The sequence below is a fragment of the Podarcis melisellensis genome (assembly GCF_964234715.1).
Source record: "Podarcis melisellensis genome assembly, chromosome: 10".
Taxonomy (NCBI): domain Eukaryota; kingdom Metazoa; phylum Chordata; class Lepidosauria; order Squamata; family Lacertidae; genus Podarcis; species Podarcis melisellensis.
The window spans coordinates 24,781,979-24,800,151 of record NC_138542.1 but is presented as its reverse complement, the minus strand read 5'-3'; the positions used below and the strand labels follow the sequence as shown (position 1 = coordinate 24,800,151).

General features: G+C 40.3%; 1 protein-coding gene across 5 annotated transcripts in view; it reads right to left on the bottom strand.

The window, feature by feature from the left end:
• The window catches only part of DOCK4 (dedicator of cytokinesis 4), a 246,183-nt gene that overhangs the window by 54,862 nt on the left and 173,148 nt on the right, over positions 1–18,173 (bottom strand). For all 5 annotated transcript variants that reach the window (XM_081928903.1, XM_081928904.1, XM_081928906.1 and 2 more), the window contains exons 27-32: positions 17,701–17,795; positions 14,088–14,163; positions 12,759–12,859; positions 11,324–11,382; positions 5,827–5,975; positions 2,182–2,267 (exon numbers count right to left, since the gene is read on the bottom strand). In XM_081928903.1, coding sequence (XP_081785029.1) covers positions 2,182–2,267; positions 5,827–5,975; positions 11,324–11,382; positions 12,759–12,859; positions 14,088–14,163; positions 17,701–17,795 — 566 coding nt within the window. The remainder of the gene's footprint in view (positions 1–2,181; positions 2,268–5,826; positions 5,976–11,323; positions 11,383–12,758; positions 12,860–14,087; positions 14,164–17,700; positions 17,796–18,173) is intronic.

The window sequence follows — 18,173 nt, the reverse complement described above, 5'->3', positions numbered from 1 at the left end:
AGAAAGTATAACACAGACTCTTGGACTTTTTTTTTAAAAAAAATCCCTTTTGTTAATGATATTACAACTTTGGCCTCACTTTCAGATCCTTGCATATGCTTGTATGCTTCCGAGCACAATTCAAAGTGTTGATTTAAAGCTCTAAATTGCCTTGGCCCAGTATACCTGAAGGAGCGTTTCCACCGCCATCGTTCAGCCCAGACACTGAGGTCCGGCTCCAAGAACCTTCTGGTGGTTCCCTCACTGTGAGAAGTGAGGTTGCAGGGAACAAGGCAGAGGGCCTTCTTGGTAGTGGCACCCACCCTCTGGCACCCTCCCATCAGATGTCGAGGAGATAAGCAAGTATCTGACTTTTAGAAGACATCTGAAGGCAGCCCTGTATCGGGAAGTTTAAAAAGTTTGGCAGTTTTTTATATTTTTATATGTGTTGGAAGATGCCCAGAGTGGCTTGGGCAACCGAGCCAGATGAGTGAGGTATAAATATTATTATTATTATTATTATTATTATTATTATTATTATTATTATTATTGCGATTGTCAAGCTCATCAGACATTAACCAATCCTCTCTTATATCAACACTACCAATGGGGTTTGACACACAGTAAGTTCCCATTCCAAAGTACCCTACTGCATATACTACAGAGATGAAATGTGTATGGTTGTTTGACTCTAATATAACATACACTTAAAATACAATTTTCAGCTTATCAGCAATGCTCTTCCGAACTTCAAATAGAACAGGTGAGGGCACACACTGAGCTGAATATTCATTTTGGACACAGGCAGGACGTTGTGCGAGATTGCATATGAACCACGAGTAAACTTTTTATAAGCTAGAATCTAGACCAAGGCAGAGAGCAGCCACAGGTGTTCTCATTGTGCCAATTCACCTTAAAAGGGATGATGTATGTTCCAGGAAGAAAGGTGATCCTTCTTTCTTTGTAAGTGGTCTCACAATCAATCAGAAAGGAGAGGGGGAAAAGATACTTTTATAATAGATATTCAATCTTTGGGGACTTGAAAGCTATCTTGATATTTAAGCATTTCACAGTTTTTGTGCAGAGACAAAAATTGAGTTGCTGTCCCTCACGCTCAGAGCATGTGAGGTAATAGTTCTGCCTACATTGGAGAAGGGCCCAATTAGCGGAGCTGATTCCTGCCTTGGCAGTCAATAGTCTGTCTATAAAGATATTTGGATGGCAGCTATTACATCCAATTAGCTATGTTTCTAACCCTCTCTTGTCTAATTGGCATTTAGAGTCAAAACATCTGTTTGTTCTATCATACTTTCTTGAACTATTGGAAGTCATACCTACTGCATCAAAATGTGCTAATTTTTCCATTTTACTTCATAAGCTTTCTCAAAGTACTTTATTTTCCCCCCAGTCTAATATTTTGAGGGTAAAAGATGCAAGACATAGCTATCTATAATTCTAAGTGTATCATTGACCCCTTTCAAATGAAAAGAAGGGAATTGTGAAACCATTATTTTTGAAAATACAAAAAATATGGGAATAATCCATTTAAATTTGTGCCACATTCATGCCAATGATTTCAGTGGCAAATATGCAAGTATTCACTTATCACTTCCACTGAAATCAATGTTGCTTAAAAATGCCAATCTAATTGGTTTGTACCCCATCTTCTTTAAGTTATACATAGAATTAATAACTATATTAGCTCAATGCATGTTCTCTAGAAAAATAAACTTTTTACTTCACATTTTACACTAAATATTTAAAATTTTAGCACCACGTTGCACATTATAACAGTATAATATTTATTCACTGTGGGAAACTTATTTACTTTTAATATAGGGTTTTTATGTGAGAAAATTTAGCAAAAGAGAGACAGAGACAGAATAGAAACCAATATAGTTGTGAAATGTTTAATAAATACCTTCTTAAAAGTCTTGCTTTTCAAAATACTACATATTGTTTGAGCTCTTAGTCAGTATTTCCAGCTCTTCCAGTTTTAACAATTAAATGAATGAGATAAGAATTAGCTCTCAAAACGAACAGGAAAACCCCACAATCTTAGTAATTAGACACAAGGAAAAGACTTGTTCACTCGTTTAGGTAAATTAAAGAGATTTCAATAAGACAAAGCATGGTCCCTTCAGTACTGGAGTTGAGCTCCATCACAAAACAATCCGTAAAGTTAGGACATTTATTACTCACATACTATTGAAGAGCTCTCGGTATGTTTCGTCACCTTTGCCTTCTGACATCAAGCTATCCAATTTGTCAATCAGTTTTGCTTCCACCTGTAAGTGACATATGTCTGTATGTAAAGTGAGGGTATATACATTGTTGGCTAAACTATTTAAAAGGTTTTAGTTTTCCACAAAGGGCTTTCCTGCACAACTGTCCTCATATGAAGAATTAAACATTTAAGTAAGATTCCTACATTGTTCCCATTCTTTGTAGAGCTGAAGTGATCTCACAGGAGCCTTCTCATGTATGGCACATATGCAGCAATTTAAGAGCAGCAACATGACTTTAAACTACAGGCGTTTGCTGCTGCTAAGGCAGCTATTTATGGAGCCAAACGAATGTAGCAGACAACTTAACTCCCCATCTCAAAATTCCACCCCAGGCTGCAAATGAAAGACAACTATATGTATATCAGCATAAAAGCCTCTCTCTTTTTTCTTCCCCATTCCCCTTCTCTAAATCCCTAGATTAACATGATCATAACCCGCCTGCCTCTTTCAGCGCTGGGTGAGAAACAGAAATCTACTGCTACGGAAACCTACCCTTCCTCCAATAGTGCTTGGACGAGTGAAAGATGCTCTTAATTTTCAACCCAGCAAACAAGAGCAGTTAGGGAAATATGAGTTTGGTAGCTAAGGACCATTGCTTAAATACACACACGGCTGTGTTTGTTATCAAGAAAATGTAGCAAGGTGGCTCTTTGCTGTTAATATTGCATCTGTAAATTGCCTCCGGTAAAGTAATAAAGACAATTAGTGAACGAAAAACCCAGAGAAAAGGCTTGCTGTAGAATTATTAAGGAATGAATGATAGCCGGCGTCTTTCGTGATAATGAATAATGCACAGATATATAAGAATGCTTGTACCCTGTTTATATGAAAACTGTTATCCCTGATAGAGTAACTGACAGTTTATCATAGCCTGCTTATATTGCATTCACTGCATTCCACTTTCATTCCTTAATCTCCTCGCCCCGCCCCCCCCGCAAGATATCTGTGCAAACTCCTCTCCAGTTCTTTTGCGACTTCACTTCCCAAATTCAGACGCTGTGGCTTCATTTGAAGCAGCAGGAAAGGGAACAGAGAGAAATGGTCTGAAGATACATCGAGGAGCAGGATACAAACTGCAAGAGCAGATGGCACATTTAGTACTTCCTTAGTTGGCATCTTTTAGACGGTTTAAGAAGCAAAAATAGGAACTGGATTGTGACACGGCTTGACAAGTCACGAGGGTCAAGTTTTGGAAGCGTGAACACTGAGGCACGTTAGTGACAAATCACAGTAGATAGATAGAACCTTGCATTCACTACTATAGTCCCACCCACCCCAGTTCAGTCCATAGCACATATACTGACACAAGCACTTCCTGTAACAGGACCTTTCCGCACAATCATTTTTTCAAGCAATAAAAATGCAGCCGTTACTTTTCTGTGGCATAAGAGGCCAGACATTTTCTTTCCAGTTTTTTCTCCTGCTGCAGTGCCTTAGGATTTCAACCGATGCCTGGAACATGACGACATGCCACAGGCAACTACGGTTATTGCCTGCAGTGAGCGGCATCAGCCAGCCATTCCATTCGTTGACGTTCATTTTAAAAGGAACTAGATGGATGAATGGTTTGAGTCAAGTTTCTTATGATCAAATCTAAAATCCTACCCACCAAATGCAATGCATTACTCTCATCCGCTTTCTTGCCATTGCCGCTCTCTCTAAACATTCATTTGCTATCTGTCCTGCTTCCTTTTATCACGCCAACCTTGTTCTAGCTACCATTTCCCTCTATGCTCACAACTTCTCCATTTATGAAGCTTTCAAATTCCTCCTCAAAATGCAGTTATTTCCGCTGCTATTTAATCCTCTGCTACTCGTTTTTAGCAAACCAAACAGCCTTTCTCTTTGTCCTGTCCATCATATCTTGGCAGCAAGGCATTTCGGTTTTCTGGCCACATTCCCTTAAACACTCATGTGCACCTGTGATAGCAGCACTTGCCAACTGCTTTTGGGTACAGCAGCACCTCGCACACCTGCAATCACCCAATGTTCCCACAATAAAGTTTCCTATCCATTTACAGAGCCATGACCAAGGTTCTCATATTAACTTACAAACCCCTGAACACCTTAGGCTCAGGGTCAACCTTGTGGATCACCTGAACCCTTATATCCCAGCTTGATCACTGAGATCATCTGCAGGAACATTGCTGGTCATTCCTCGAGTTGGCAAGGCTCATTTGACAACAATAAGAAACCAAGGACTCAGTTACACAGCTGCAAATAAAACACTTTAAAACTGTCGCAAAGTGCAATATACAAATGTGACACTAGATGGGGATGGTGAGCTATGCAAAATTCAACACGTTTTTCAAAAACTTTTTTAAAAAAGCATTTTCACAGCTTTTTCTTATATGTGTGTAGATTCTACACAGGTCTTTAGTGTCCTCAGCCTTGTCCTGTGGAATATTCTGCCAACAGAGTTTTATCAGGTGCATTCTGTGCCATTTTAAATGCCTGCTGGAAACATTTCTGTTCCACCAGGGCTATGCAGGTAATTAAGAACAACACATCTTCCCAGAATAGTTGGTGTCTGCATTACAAGCAATAGGAATAGACATATGAGCACCTCTTGAAAGTAAGATATCCAGAAACTGCAGCCTCATCCTCATCTTGCCACCAAGATTCTCAGTCACTAGCAGCTTTGCAAAAAGCACAGGGTGTGGGTTACTTCAAAACTGTCTTATAAACCCACAAGTAGAAGCTATGGTTAGAGACAAGATATCCACACAGCATGTTGTGCAGATGCCATCCTTGACCAGTGACCATGCTGGCTGGCGCTAATGGGAGTTGGAGCTCAGCAATATCTGGAAGGTCAGAGGTTCAACATCTGTCAAGGCTTTGGGAAAGCTGTTCTTCCCCCAGTTGCAGCAAGAGCAGAGAAAACAAGGTAGAGTCCTTTTTAATGAGTTTATTCATTTATAATAGTTAGAGAAAAGAGAACACATTAAGTTCTGACAATGGCGTTGCTCCAACTGGGCTCCTGCCCTCTCCTTCCCAACAACAGCATCTCCTCTTAGGTTGGCCACTCATGGCCAATTGTCTCTCAGTCCTTTGTTCCTACACTCTTAATGAATGCAGAGTTCTGGGAGAAGGGGGGTCAGAAATACTTTCTAGTGACAACGTGTCAGCTGGCTGCTCTGCCTCTGCCTCCCCCTGCCCTTCTTCTAAGACTTCCCAACTCTTCTGTTCATCTGTCTCTGAGCCGTGACCTTCCTCAAACTCCTCATGTAATCAATGCTGCATTCCTCTTCTCCTGCAGGGTCAGGAGAACAGGGTGGATGTGGGTGACCTACACCATCCCTCTTCCATCTCATCCCCTTGAGTCCAATCTCTGACAACATCCCTTCTTCACACATGAAAAGAGAGAGAGAGGGTGATGTCAGTTTTCACTTTGGAATAAACCCCGTTATATATGAACTCAGGAAATTGGTTTGTTCCAACTGGAGTTAGTTAAAGCAAACCAGGATCAAAATATAGCATAGCTTGAGGGCTACCCATTGGGGCCGGGGAATTATTTCTCTTCTCTTAACCAGTTGACCAAAATAAAAAATAAAAATACCTGTTTAAAGTTGCCACTGCGCCTTTGCTCCCAGTCCATCATGTCATGGAAAATAGGAATCATTACATTTCGAAGATCCGGTTGAGGTATCAGTGTCACTTCTAAGAACGGGCCAATCAGGGCTGGGATGAAGTGGACTTTGTGTTCCCCTAAAACAAAAACGAAGCCAGATTGACTTGAACTACTTTCAGGGATGAAATACTGCAAAACAGAAATGCTATAACTGTAAGATGGATTGAGTTATTTGACGTCATAAAGATCTACAGTACGTTTTGTCCAATAACATTTTCAGCGTGGATCATTTTATGAATAGATATAAGAGAAAGAAACCAAGGACAAGATAAAGATAGGCCTAATATTACACATGGATGAGACTGCTCATGTCTCACAGAGATTTTGAGACAGGGATGTGGAGAAAAATAGCCCGGCCTTCTTGAAATGTTTTCCTAAGAAATGGGTCTCTCCACCAAACCAATTCGCACAGACGAACTTGATAACTGGAATGCAACATGAACCAAATGGGACTACAAAATAAATAAAATCCTCAACAAACAATGATCAAACAGGACTACAAGTAAAGATTGCATAGTACATGTTTTCTAAAAGGCCATTTTTGTGTTAGAGGTACAAGCTGTTCTGGTATTCTTGTACCTGAATCTTCAGAGACTGGGGCAAGTGTGATCACACACCTGAATGTATATGCACATCAGGTAGAGGGGGAAAAGTGCACCCACCCTCCATTTTGTAGTCACAACAATGGAAGTGCAAATTTCACCTGTAGAAAAGGAAGCTGGAACTTAATTTGGGGGGGGGGGGACGAATCCCTTTACAAACAAAACAAAACAACTTAAGGGTGAAAGTTAGCCACTAAGAGTGTTTCTTTAATTGGAATTAAAGAAGTTTTATTAATCTGAGAACCGCCCAATGGTCCATGAAGAAGTTACTGAAATACGTTGGCTGAAGTAACATAATGTTCTCTCTGGCAACAAACTAGTATTACCCATCAGATTAGCAATGTTTTCTAATCTGCATGGATATGGCAGCAAACAGATGAAGCAATCCCTGCTAATAGCACCAACAGATAGAGAGACCCAGGCATGGGTTGTGGTGCACAACATGCGTTGTGTTGCTTCAATATAACCCTTCACATTATATTCACATATAATTGGTTTGGCACCCTTCAGAGTCTTGTTATTTTCCATTACGAAACTTGACAGCAAATTCGCTCGTGGGAGTATTTTCAAGTTCTCTATAATGTATGTGTTTTCAAAATACAGAAGATCAATACATGACTCTCTTTTTTTTTTCTAGGTGGGGGAAGGTTACAAGAGCTTATCTACATTCCAAACAACACCGGCAGTTCCAGTAGAATATAATATAATACTGTATGCCACTACAAACTATGTATGATGAGCACGCAAATAAAAACGATGATATTCCTAAGGATCCCGTGATAAGAGCTAGGGCTGGACCTTGGAGCTGAACGACAGTGACTCACAAATCCAAAGCATATCCCCCACCCAGGGAGTAGCAGCAACTACAGCCCCCCCAAGCCAGCAAGGGCCAGCACAGGTGACACAGCCCCCTCTCTTCTTGTTCTAAAAAACATTTTACAGCTGTCATACAGGTGTGTATTTATTTACATATGCTCATTACAACTTTAAAATGGTGCTTATTGCCAGGTAAATGGGCTTAGCATCTGGGCACAAAGTATGGAATAAAAAGTGTTGTCTGTTACATTTACAGTGTAATTCATCCAGGTATCTTTCAGTATGGGAAGTGGGTGGTGCTGTGATCTAAACCAGGGGTCAGCAACCTTTTTCAGCTGTGGGCCGGTCCACTGTCCCGCAGACCATGTGGTGGGCCGGACTATATTTTGAAAAAAATGATAATGAACGAATTCCAATGCCACACAAATAACCCAGAGATCCATTTTAAATAAAAGCACACATTCTACTCATGTAAAAACACCAGGCAGGCCCCACAAATAAACCAGAGATGCATTTTAAATAAAAGCACACATTCTACTCATGTAAAAATACGCTGATTCCCAGACCGTCGTGGGCTGGATTTAGAAGGCGATTGGGCCGCATGCGGCCCACGGGCCTTAGGTTGCCTACCCCTGGCCTAAACCACTGAGCCTCTTGGGCTTGCCGATCAGAAGGTTGGCAGTTTGAATCCCCGCGACGGGGTGAGCTCCCATTGCTCTGTCCCAGCTCCTGCCAACCTAGCAGTTCGAAAGCACGTCAAAGTGCAAGTAGATAAATAGGCACAGCTCTGGCGGGAAGGTAAACAGCATTTCCGTGTGCTGCTCTGGTTTCGCCATGCTGGCCACATGACCCGGAAAAACTGTCTGCGGACAAACGTTGGCTCCCTCGGCCAGTAAAGCGAGATGAGCACCACAACCCCAGAGATATCTGCAACTGGACTTAGCTGTCAGGGGTCCTTTACCTTTTTATATTTCAGTATAACGTGCCCTTTTATTTCATTGGACTATTTTTGGCAAACTACAATTATTTCCCCTCTGGATTTAACATACCATTTGTGTCTACTACAATAATAATTCAGTAAATTCTATTAACAGTTTTTTTAAAAAACAAAACAAAAACTAAACTAAACCCACCATACACACATTTTATAGACCATTGCCTGCCCATTATTTGGGGCATATATATCATCATCATCATTATTTTCCATCATCTGTCAAGGAAGAAGCAAAACAATATTTCCATGTGGATCTGCATTCCATCCCACCCCCTGTGATTCATAAAGCATGTGAGTTCTGCATTTTATTAAGCTAATATTTCATTATAGACCATATAAACCTTGTTTGTCAATAGTCTGATCAGCAAACAAGCATTCAAAATTACTTATTGACTCAAGTTGTAGAACTGAGTCTCTACGCCTCTAAAAGGTGTATCTGGCACCTTCATTATACAGTTTCTGGAGAATCCTGAAGACTCTCCTTTTTGCCCTGGCTTTTGACACTTCAGGTGTATTTATTTCTGTAATTGTAAGTTGCTGTAAACTGTTTTTAATATTGTGTTGTAATGCTGCGTTTTAATGTTGTCACTCACTCTGGGACCTTAGGGTGCGGGGCGGGTAATAAATTTAATAATAATAATAATAATAATCCTAAAAAGTAAACTGAGGTGAAGTATCCAATACTCAGTTTTCTCCTTTTGCCACTTAATCATAAGTTGCTTACCAAAATTTCTTATCAAATTCATAAACCTTAATCAAAGACTATTTATACTATTTACAAGCAATCATAAACAAATTCAAGTGAATAAAATCATTTCGTGGTGACATGGAATAAGCTAATAATTAACCCCTTTCATAAGCTTCAGTAAAATGTGTATCTTAATCCAAAATTAAAATAGTAAAAGACAACTAGCTAGAACCATCATTAATTCATTGATATTGTAATTCATTCAACAATAAGTTGTAATTCATTCAGTGTTAGGATAAAATAACCTTATCCAAAATGAAGCCATTCATTAATGAGTTAAATAAGGCAGTCCTTCATTAATGACCCTGCTAAATATAGTCATTAAAGGTTAGCTCCTTTAGCATGTAACCAAAGTGCATTAACCAAATATCCAAAGAACTGAATCATTTAGTTGTGACAACAGAATATCCTCAAAAAAGGTGCCCTTGTTGTATTAAAGAACAGTGAATAGATAATTGTGTAGGGAGCAATCCCATGCCTGAGAAGCTGGTGTGAAGCAAGCCAGTGTAAATTAAGCTGGCATGACGTTATGCCAGATCCAAACCTGTTCAGCAGAGAAATTGCTGCTGCTCTACTTAAGCCTGGCAGAAAGAAAGAAAGCCTTTAAAACAGTGCTCTGTGCTGGGTTCCCAGGTCACGTGACTGAGCAGAACAAGCTTGGGATTGAGCCTAAGTCCCTGCTGTCTGGGTCCAGCACACCACACCCCCTTGCACACCACTTTTTTGGGGAATTCCAGCAGCCTTGACTCAGCCAGCTTTGGTCCTGGCTGAGCCAGAATAGGAAAGTTATGCCAGCGTATATTTGGCTGAGCCAGAGTTGGCAACTTAATGCCAGCTGAGCCAGGTATCTGAGATGGAGATGTGCCCTCATCCCAGCACACCTTGCCATAGGATTGCCCTCTGAATCAGTTAATCAATTTGATGGTTAAGCAGTGGGGCCATTAGTTAAGAGATTAGCAGCCTTTTATTGACTCCAATTAGTCATCTAGGTAACTGGCTTGTTGTTAAGTGGTAAGCAGTCTTTTATACTTAGGGGAGGGAGAAATTACTTTGCAATAAATCATTTAGTCTAGAGATACTTATCCAATGCTACAGCATATTAGACTCTTAAACTGTCAGCTGCACCACCAAGTCAATTAGCTTTGTAACAAACAGGATTTTATTGGCTCATTATTACCATTTGCATCTTTAGACTTCAGCATCTTGCAAGCAAGGTTTCTGAACCAAACATCTTCCACATCTTTTGGCAAAGCTGGAGATGCTTAAACACCTTGGCAGTGTTAGAAGGGATGATCTAATCACACTGTTGCCATCTGTCCTCTTTAGAGTATCACAGAATCATAGAATTGTAGAGTTGAAAAGCATCACAAGGGTCATCTAATCCAACATCCTGCAATACAGGAATCTTTTGCCCAACATGGGGTTCAAACCCTGAGATAGTCTCAACCTCTATGGACTGAGCTATTTCTGAAAGCAGGGATGGGGTATTGTGGTTCTCCAGATCCTGTTGGACTACAGCTCCCAGCACCCTCAGCCAACATGGCCAATGGGCAGGGACCTTGACAGTTGTAGTCCAGCATCTGCAGGACCACCCAACCTTCAAGAACCTGGGACCATCTAGACCTGGTAAAGCAGAAACTGACATAAGACCCTTGCCAAAATTCTCAGCTCCACACTGTTATTTGCAATGGCTAAGAAAGATACAGGGAAAGGGAATCTGCATTCCTCCTCCTTCTGCAGCCTCGATTTCCACCCAAGTGTTTCTTAGAAGAGCAGGGATTGTACAATCCTGCAGGAAGTGAGAGTGGCAACTGACAGAGGAAGGCTCTCGCTGCAGTTCCTGACTCCATCCGGCTATTTGGGTGTTTGGAATTAACATTGCTTGTGACTTTGTAGTCTAGAGAGGAGGAGGAGGAGGAGTGATGGTTGATAACAAGCAATATATTGATTAGAATGATCAACTTCAAGGTCTGAAGCACCTTCTGCAGATGTGCCACGAAACTGCATTCACCAGATGTTAGTGGTCAATGGTTTACCACAATCCTTCAAGACAGTGTATTAATAAGTATTGCCTCCAAATTTAAGGATATGGAAGCAAGTGCAAGCTTTCAAGATCCATACATAAGATCTGTTTCACTTCTGAATCTTCATTTGTTAAGGCTTACATACTGTATGTCACGCTTTTGCACAGTTTTCTAAGTAAAGCAACTCCAGTTTTTATACATATATGTGGATCTGGATCTTAAGAAAAACCAAGAAGCTTACCTAAATTTTGCCACATGCTGAAGATTTCACATCCCATTGTCACCCGCATATCGCCGTATCTGTGATATATTTTTAAAAACCAAAGATTATTTGGCAGATCATTTCACTGTATCATAAACCAAAGAAGGGCAACTTCTGTGCATTTTGCTCCTGGAATTTGAGTACTTGTAGAATATGTGGCTGAACAATCCTGCTCCTGTCAACCTCCTGATCATAGGACAGAATAATATTTTAAACTGTAATTGCTTTGGGGATGTTTTTAACCGAAACTGCTTCTAGATGTGTTTTTTAATTGGAATTATTTTCAGAGTGTGGCCCAGCTATCAGGTTGCAATGTAATATAGAGTTCTCACAGACACGATAGCTGGAATTACACAGACACGATAGCTGGAATTCCAAAGGGTGTGCTTTTGTGGAAGAAAACTGCAGTCATAACTGATGTCTTCCTCCCTGCCATAACAGTTCCTACTGCTAAAGCGGTAATGAGGCCTTCAGTTTAAAAAGCAGCATGTGTCTTCAGCAGTGGGGATCACTGCAACAAAACAGTGAGGAAAAATTTGAGCTATACTGTCAGGGAATTGACATCGGAGCCAGAAGTGGAGGCAGGGCTCCCAAGCGATGCCGGAGAAGGGCCAAGCAGGGAGAGAGGGAACTCATTGGCTGGGGAAGGAAATCAGCGTAACACCAGGGATAAAGGGGGGCGGATGGGGGAATCGGAGAGGGGGCTCCAGGACTCTTCGCCAGAGACCAGCGGGGAGAGCACAGGTCCTCCGCTACCCACACCCACCCTGCGCAGAAGACTTCCGCGCAGGGAAAGTAGGTGTAGACTTGGCGTCAAGGTCAAGAAGAAGTTCAAGAAACGCCCACTGACGGATTCTGCTAGCAACTGAACAGCCACGAAGTGAAGGGTTGTCCAGCCAGGAAAGGTTTAACTAGGCTACCTAGCCAGGAGTGGCGGCAACTTACGCACGAGCAACCCCATATAACCATTACATATACATATAGTTATTCTCACAGGCAGACCTCCTTTCTTTGATTCCTGACATGTACCTCTTCTGCACATCGACCCCATTCCTTGCATTAAACAGGAACTACATAACTTAGAATTAAGATGGACCAGGCAGATTTCATCCAAGAGCTTGGATGGTTCGTACAGAATACCCAAAGTATTCCTTTTCTTTTCCTGGCAAGGGTCATTCAAGTTATGTCAGCAATAAATTCAGCTGTTAAGAATTGCCCATCGTGACGATTGCTCTGTCTGTTGTTGTCTTTAAAAAAGCATCTTAAATCCAGCAATATGGGTTTTTCTTTTCTTTTTTTAAAAAAAGTTACATCACAGGGTAGTTTCCCCCAAAGACCACTACCTTACTTTCCATAATAAAGAGTAACAGAAATATTGGGTGCTCTCTAGTTCAATAGTGATAGTGATACTTACTTTTCTAACACCTTTTTCTTCTTGGATGGGGTAAACATCTCTAACTGCAGGCATAACTGGTTTATAAAAATGACAGCCAGGTAAAAGTAGGAATCCCATATCTGGAAGTAAGAAGAAGAAGAAGAAGAAGAAGAAGAAGTTTGTTATTCATATCCTGCCCAACTGGCTGGGTTTCCCCAGTCACTCCAGGCAGCTCCCAACAGAATATTAAAAACACAATAAAACATCAAACATTAAAAACTTCCCTAAACAGGGCTGCCTTCAGATGTCTTCTAAAAGTCAGATAGTTGTTTATTTCCTTGACATCTGATGGGAGGGTGTTCCACAAGGAGGGCACCACTACCGAGAAGACCCTCTCCCTGGTTCCCTGCAACTTCACTTCTTGCAGTGAGGGAATCGACAGAAGGCCCTTGTAGCTGGACCTCAGTGTCCAGGCTGGACAATGGAGGTGGAGATGCTCCTTCAGGTATACTGGGCTGAGGCTGTTTAGGGCTTTAAAGGTCATCACCAACACTTTGAATTGTGCTCGGAAATGTATTGGGAGCCAATGTAGGTCTTTCAGAACCGGTGTTATATGGTCTCGGTGGCCGCAAACACAAAGTGTGGTTGTTTCCCTCCTATTAAGAGATACTACAGCTAGGGTTGCTATATTTTGAAGAGCAAAAAATAGGATACATTTGCCAACTTCCACTTATAACTATAGATTGCTTTGACAACTCTACCCATGAAAAGGAGGATGTGTCCTGGAAAAAGAGGACATATGGCAACCCTAGCTGAGCAACACTATGGTGACCATGATTTAGATGTATGCTGCCATGAGTGCTTTTTTTTTAGAATAAAAAAAAAGTAAGTGGGACATGTTTATAAATAAATAAATTAGTGCAGGGGGATGCTGGGAAGGAAAATGTTCGTTAAGATCAAAAGTTCCAATGAAACACATTTTAACACCACGAGCAGGTCAGTAAGTACAACACATATGTCCACGAAAAAAACTAAAAAACTCTTTAAAAATTAGAATAACTAAGAAAAGGTACAGGCAGCTGGATAACCTAAAATGCAGATCATTCTAAAACTTCCAAATGAACTAAAATAGAAGTCCTACAAAGTCATATTCTGAAAGACTTTCAGCACAGGATTGCGATCCTCTAATCATTGATCAGCCTAAATCTGTGGCAGTACTATTGCTTACCCAGAGACTACAGGAAGGGAATGAAATTTAGGAGAGCTCATTGCACTGGAAGCCTAGCGTAGCAACAGAGTGCAATGGAAGATACCAACAGACATTTAGGAGGAAAAGATCGTTATTACGGAAGCCAATCGCTAGCTTACCTTGTAATCAAAGCTTTCATTTAAGAAGTTTTTACGAAGGGCATCCGAAAGATATAATACTGTTGTAATAATAACACTAGAAAAAGAAGAAAATATTACATATTTTAGTAATGATACTGGCTAAATTATATATATGATCTATTTTCTTTTATTAAGGCAACAAAACCAACTGCAGACTACAAGATAAATGATGCATAATAAAATCTTAATAACTTGTGAAATAGGAGTCTATAAGCTACTGGAATATGTATTTCGCATCTAGTTATGTTGATGTGAGATATGAAATATTCTGATTAATACATCTCTTCAACTCACAGAATTTATGAAGGAAAGCAATGGGGGAAAGCTATTAATATACTTTTGTGTATTACTAGCTTTGTTTATTTGTTCTGGCACAACCAATTTCTTTTCCTAAAAGTTAATATGTCCATTTCTAAAATTTATGTATCTAGGACTAATTACTTGTAGGCTTTAATATAGAACCATCATCCTTAGCTCAGATTTGCCAAGTACAATCAATGTCATCAGGGCTGAAGTATAGCTGGCAAAGCTGAAAGCTTTGTATGTATGTATGAAAAGACACCAATCTCCTCTCAAATATATTTCAACACTGATACACTATTTTAAATCTATTTCTGATGGACCCTTTCCCCCACCAATCACCTCCTGACTTATTGCCTCTTCCCTCAGCCCTAAGCAAGACTGTTAACATTCTGTGGGATATTCATGTTTTGAAAACACAATACAAACAAAAGTCCCATTGGTTTATTCCAGAGATTTAAAGATCCAGAAACTACTAAAAAAAGAAAAACCAACCCCCCCACCAAAAAACCCCAAACACTTTCCCTAAGACCATACACTTTGTTTGCTCATAGGACATCAGAAGGATTAATAAAGTTTCCATAAACTATGCAGACTACATTCTTGCATCCTTCAAAACACCAGTGAAAACCACCATTGGCCACAATTTTGTTCAACTAATCATCGAGAGCCAATGTGGTGAAGTGGTCATTGTATTGGGCTGAGGACCAGAGGAACCCAGGTTCAAATCTCCACAGAAACATGAAGCTCACTGGGAGATATTCAAATAAGTTTTGTTCAGAGCAGACCCAGTGAAATGAATGAATGTTACTAAGATAGGTTAATTGATTTAAAAGGCTCCAATCTCAGTAAAGTGTAGTTGCATACCTATTCCTAATGAGTCTTACAGAGTTGTGAGTATAAAATAACTGATCTTTTGAAATCCTAGATTCTGTTAGGCAACTAAAGTTATATTACTTATTTGGATGTTTTCTCATCCCCAGTGCTATTTTTTCTGGGGGTACACATACCCCTAAACATTTTGTGAATCTAAGTTTAGCCTTATTGAGGGACAGTATTTCAATGAGTAGGAAAATGAGAGCACCCCTAAACATTTTTTTAAGAAAAAAGAAGCACTGCTCATCCCTATTTAAAGGAATGCATAGCATCCAAGTTTGTAATGTACTTGACAAACTGTCACATCCCGTTTAAACATGTTGCGAATAATGCAGTTTTTGTCTTGCAAACAACGTTCTAGCCGATCCAGTGCTCAGCTGGTGTACCATAGCTGAGAATCTGTCACACTTAAGAGGCCTCACTCCAAGCTCCAACTCACCAATGCCATGAAAACTAGCAGAACTTTCACGCGTGTCATTGTGCACAGGGCTGCATCCTACATAAATAATTTACTTCTAAATAAGTAAGATTATATGCAAAAAGATACAAAGAGCTCACATGATTACTTGTTTTATGCCTAGTACCAAGGACTAAGTTTTCAAATGAGGCTATTGATGTTTTTCCAGTACTGTGTGTTTAAAAACTCTGTGCATTCTGGGCCTCCTCAGCTGACGAAGGATTTAACTTGCATCAAATACTGCCAGTTCTTTGCAATCATCCTTATGCTTACTTCGCTTTGCCAACCTAGTCATTGATGTTAGAATTCTATTTGTTGGCATGCAATATGTTCCTGACTTGAAATCAACGGTAGTTCTCTGGCTTCACAACCGACAACATAGCCATCTTTTCTCCTTTTCAATTTTAAATTACACCAAACAGTACCATGGTTAGCAATGAACTGCTGGGCATATATATATATATATATATATATATATATATATATAAAATCTTTTGTGGGACAAAAGCTGTAAGCTGTTAAAGATTTCACCGTTCTTCGTGTTTGTCAATTTTTGAATTGCTTTCCTTTCTCCAGAGTCTTCCTGTCTGATTTCATTTCACCACTGGTCTATCTAAGACACGTGCTCATTTCTTTGACCTATTTAATGTCAAAACCATAGGCATTCCATACTACCTATAAACTATAAACCTTAATGGCTTGTTAGGCTCAAGCCAGAAGTGGCAGACTATAAAGGCAACAAAGAGGACCAGTAGAGACCCCTATCAGACCACATTCCCTACTGCAGCTCAAGATAATGCTCATCCTTCATAAAAGCTTTCTGGCTGAAGAGAGAAGGAGACTCTGCCGCTTCTCCATACCACAAACTTGCCTCTCAAAACAGCAATTCAAAGATACACTTAGAAAAACTACAGGGCTAAAAAAAACTCTTTAAAAAGTTTAATTTCTCATTAGGAACCAAAACATTTGAAGAACCAACATTTAGCTTAAATTCGTAACCATTTGTCCCTAGGCCACCGAAAATGAATGATTCTGTTTCTACAGGAACAATAGTAAGAGTAGAACGACATTCGTGTTTCTGGAAAACTAGTTGTTATATGTTATTTTAGCAGACAGCAGCATAGGAAGACTTTGCAGTCGTCAACTTTATCTTGTATTCATCCAAATGTGCACGCATAAATGCTTAAAAGATATTTCACATTACTTAGGTCTTTAGTCTGCAATGCGCTGCCAGGAGACATGCAATTTGCAAGCAGGCAGAGCAACCTAATGTGGCTGGAGGGAAGGGGAATCCTTGACAAAAGAACCATGAAATTCAGAACCTTACAGGTCCTGTGCTGGCTAGTGTGAAAGGGGAAAAGGGAGAACTGGGGTGGGGAAACAAGTACAGTGGTACCTCAAGTTAAGTACTTAATTCGTTCCGGAGGTCTGTTCTTAACCTGAAACTGTTCTTAACCTGAAGCACCACTTTAGCTAATGGGGCCTCCCGCTGCCGCCGCGCCACCGGAGCACAATTTCTGTTCTCATCCTGAAGCAAAGTTCTTAACCTGAAGCACCATTTCTGGGTTAGCAGAGTCTGTAACCTGAAGCGTATGTAACCTGAAGCGTATGTAACCCGAGGTAGCACTGTATGTCAGCACCACAGCTGCTATTCAATTTCCCTTTCTTGCCATTAGTGTGTTGGAGAAATTGGAGGAATTTGAATTCTACAGATTCAGAGTCTCTCCTGCACATGCCCAAGGTCAGATGGCTGTTGCTATTCCCAGAGCCAAAACAAAGGCGTCTCTGGGGATGGAAATCCTTCTCTGCTTGTGAAGAGGGAGCTTTGAAATATTCTCTGGCCGCTCACGATGACCTCCCAGGGGCCACAGAACCGGTTCTTAAATTATCAGTATTATTCCCAGTCCTATTCCCATTAACACCAGTTCTATTGTTACCGTTATATTTAAGCAGTCTTACTTGTTAGCAACTAAACGCATCACCGTCCAGTCCTTTGGAAACATCTCTGGCCGTATTAATATTCGAAAGACTGTAAATATCTGTAATAAGAAATCCTAGAGCGGAGGAGAAATATTCCATTGGTAAGAGAAAGAAATGTGCAGCAAATCGTTTTAGCATTTGACATTACAAAACTTGCAATTAAGAAGGAAACAAGATTCTAATAGGTTATGGGGGGTGGGTGGGTAAAAGCAGCTACTTTTTTTCCTCCAAAGAAACTTCACAGGGATTATGAAACGATTTAATGACGTGCTTTTAAGTGAGATGCAGACAGGAGATTGTGTTGTCAAAGGCTGCTGAATAATGCATTACTTCTGCGATACAAATAAAATGTAAACTTAATCTTTATACCACGCAGACATTTTCAACCTTTAAAATAGTAACACACGTGATTCTTGAAATTTGCAAACTTCGGCTTTACTTTTCGCAAATAA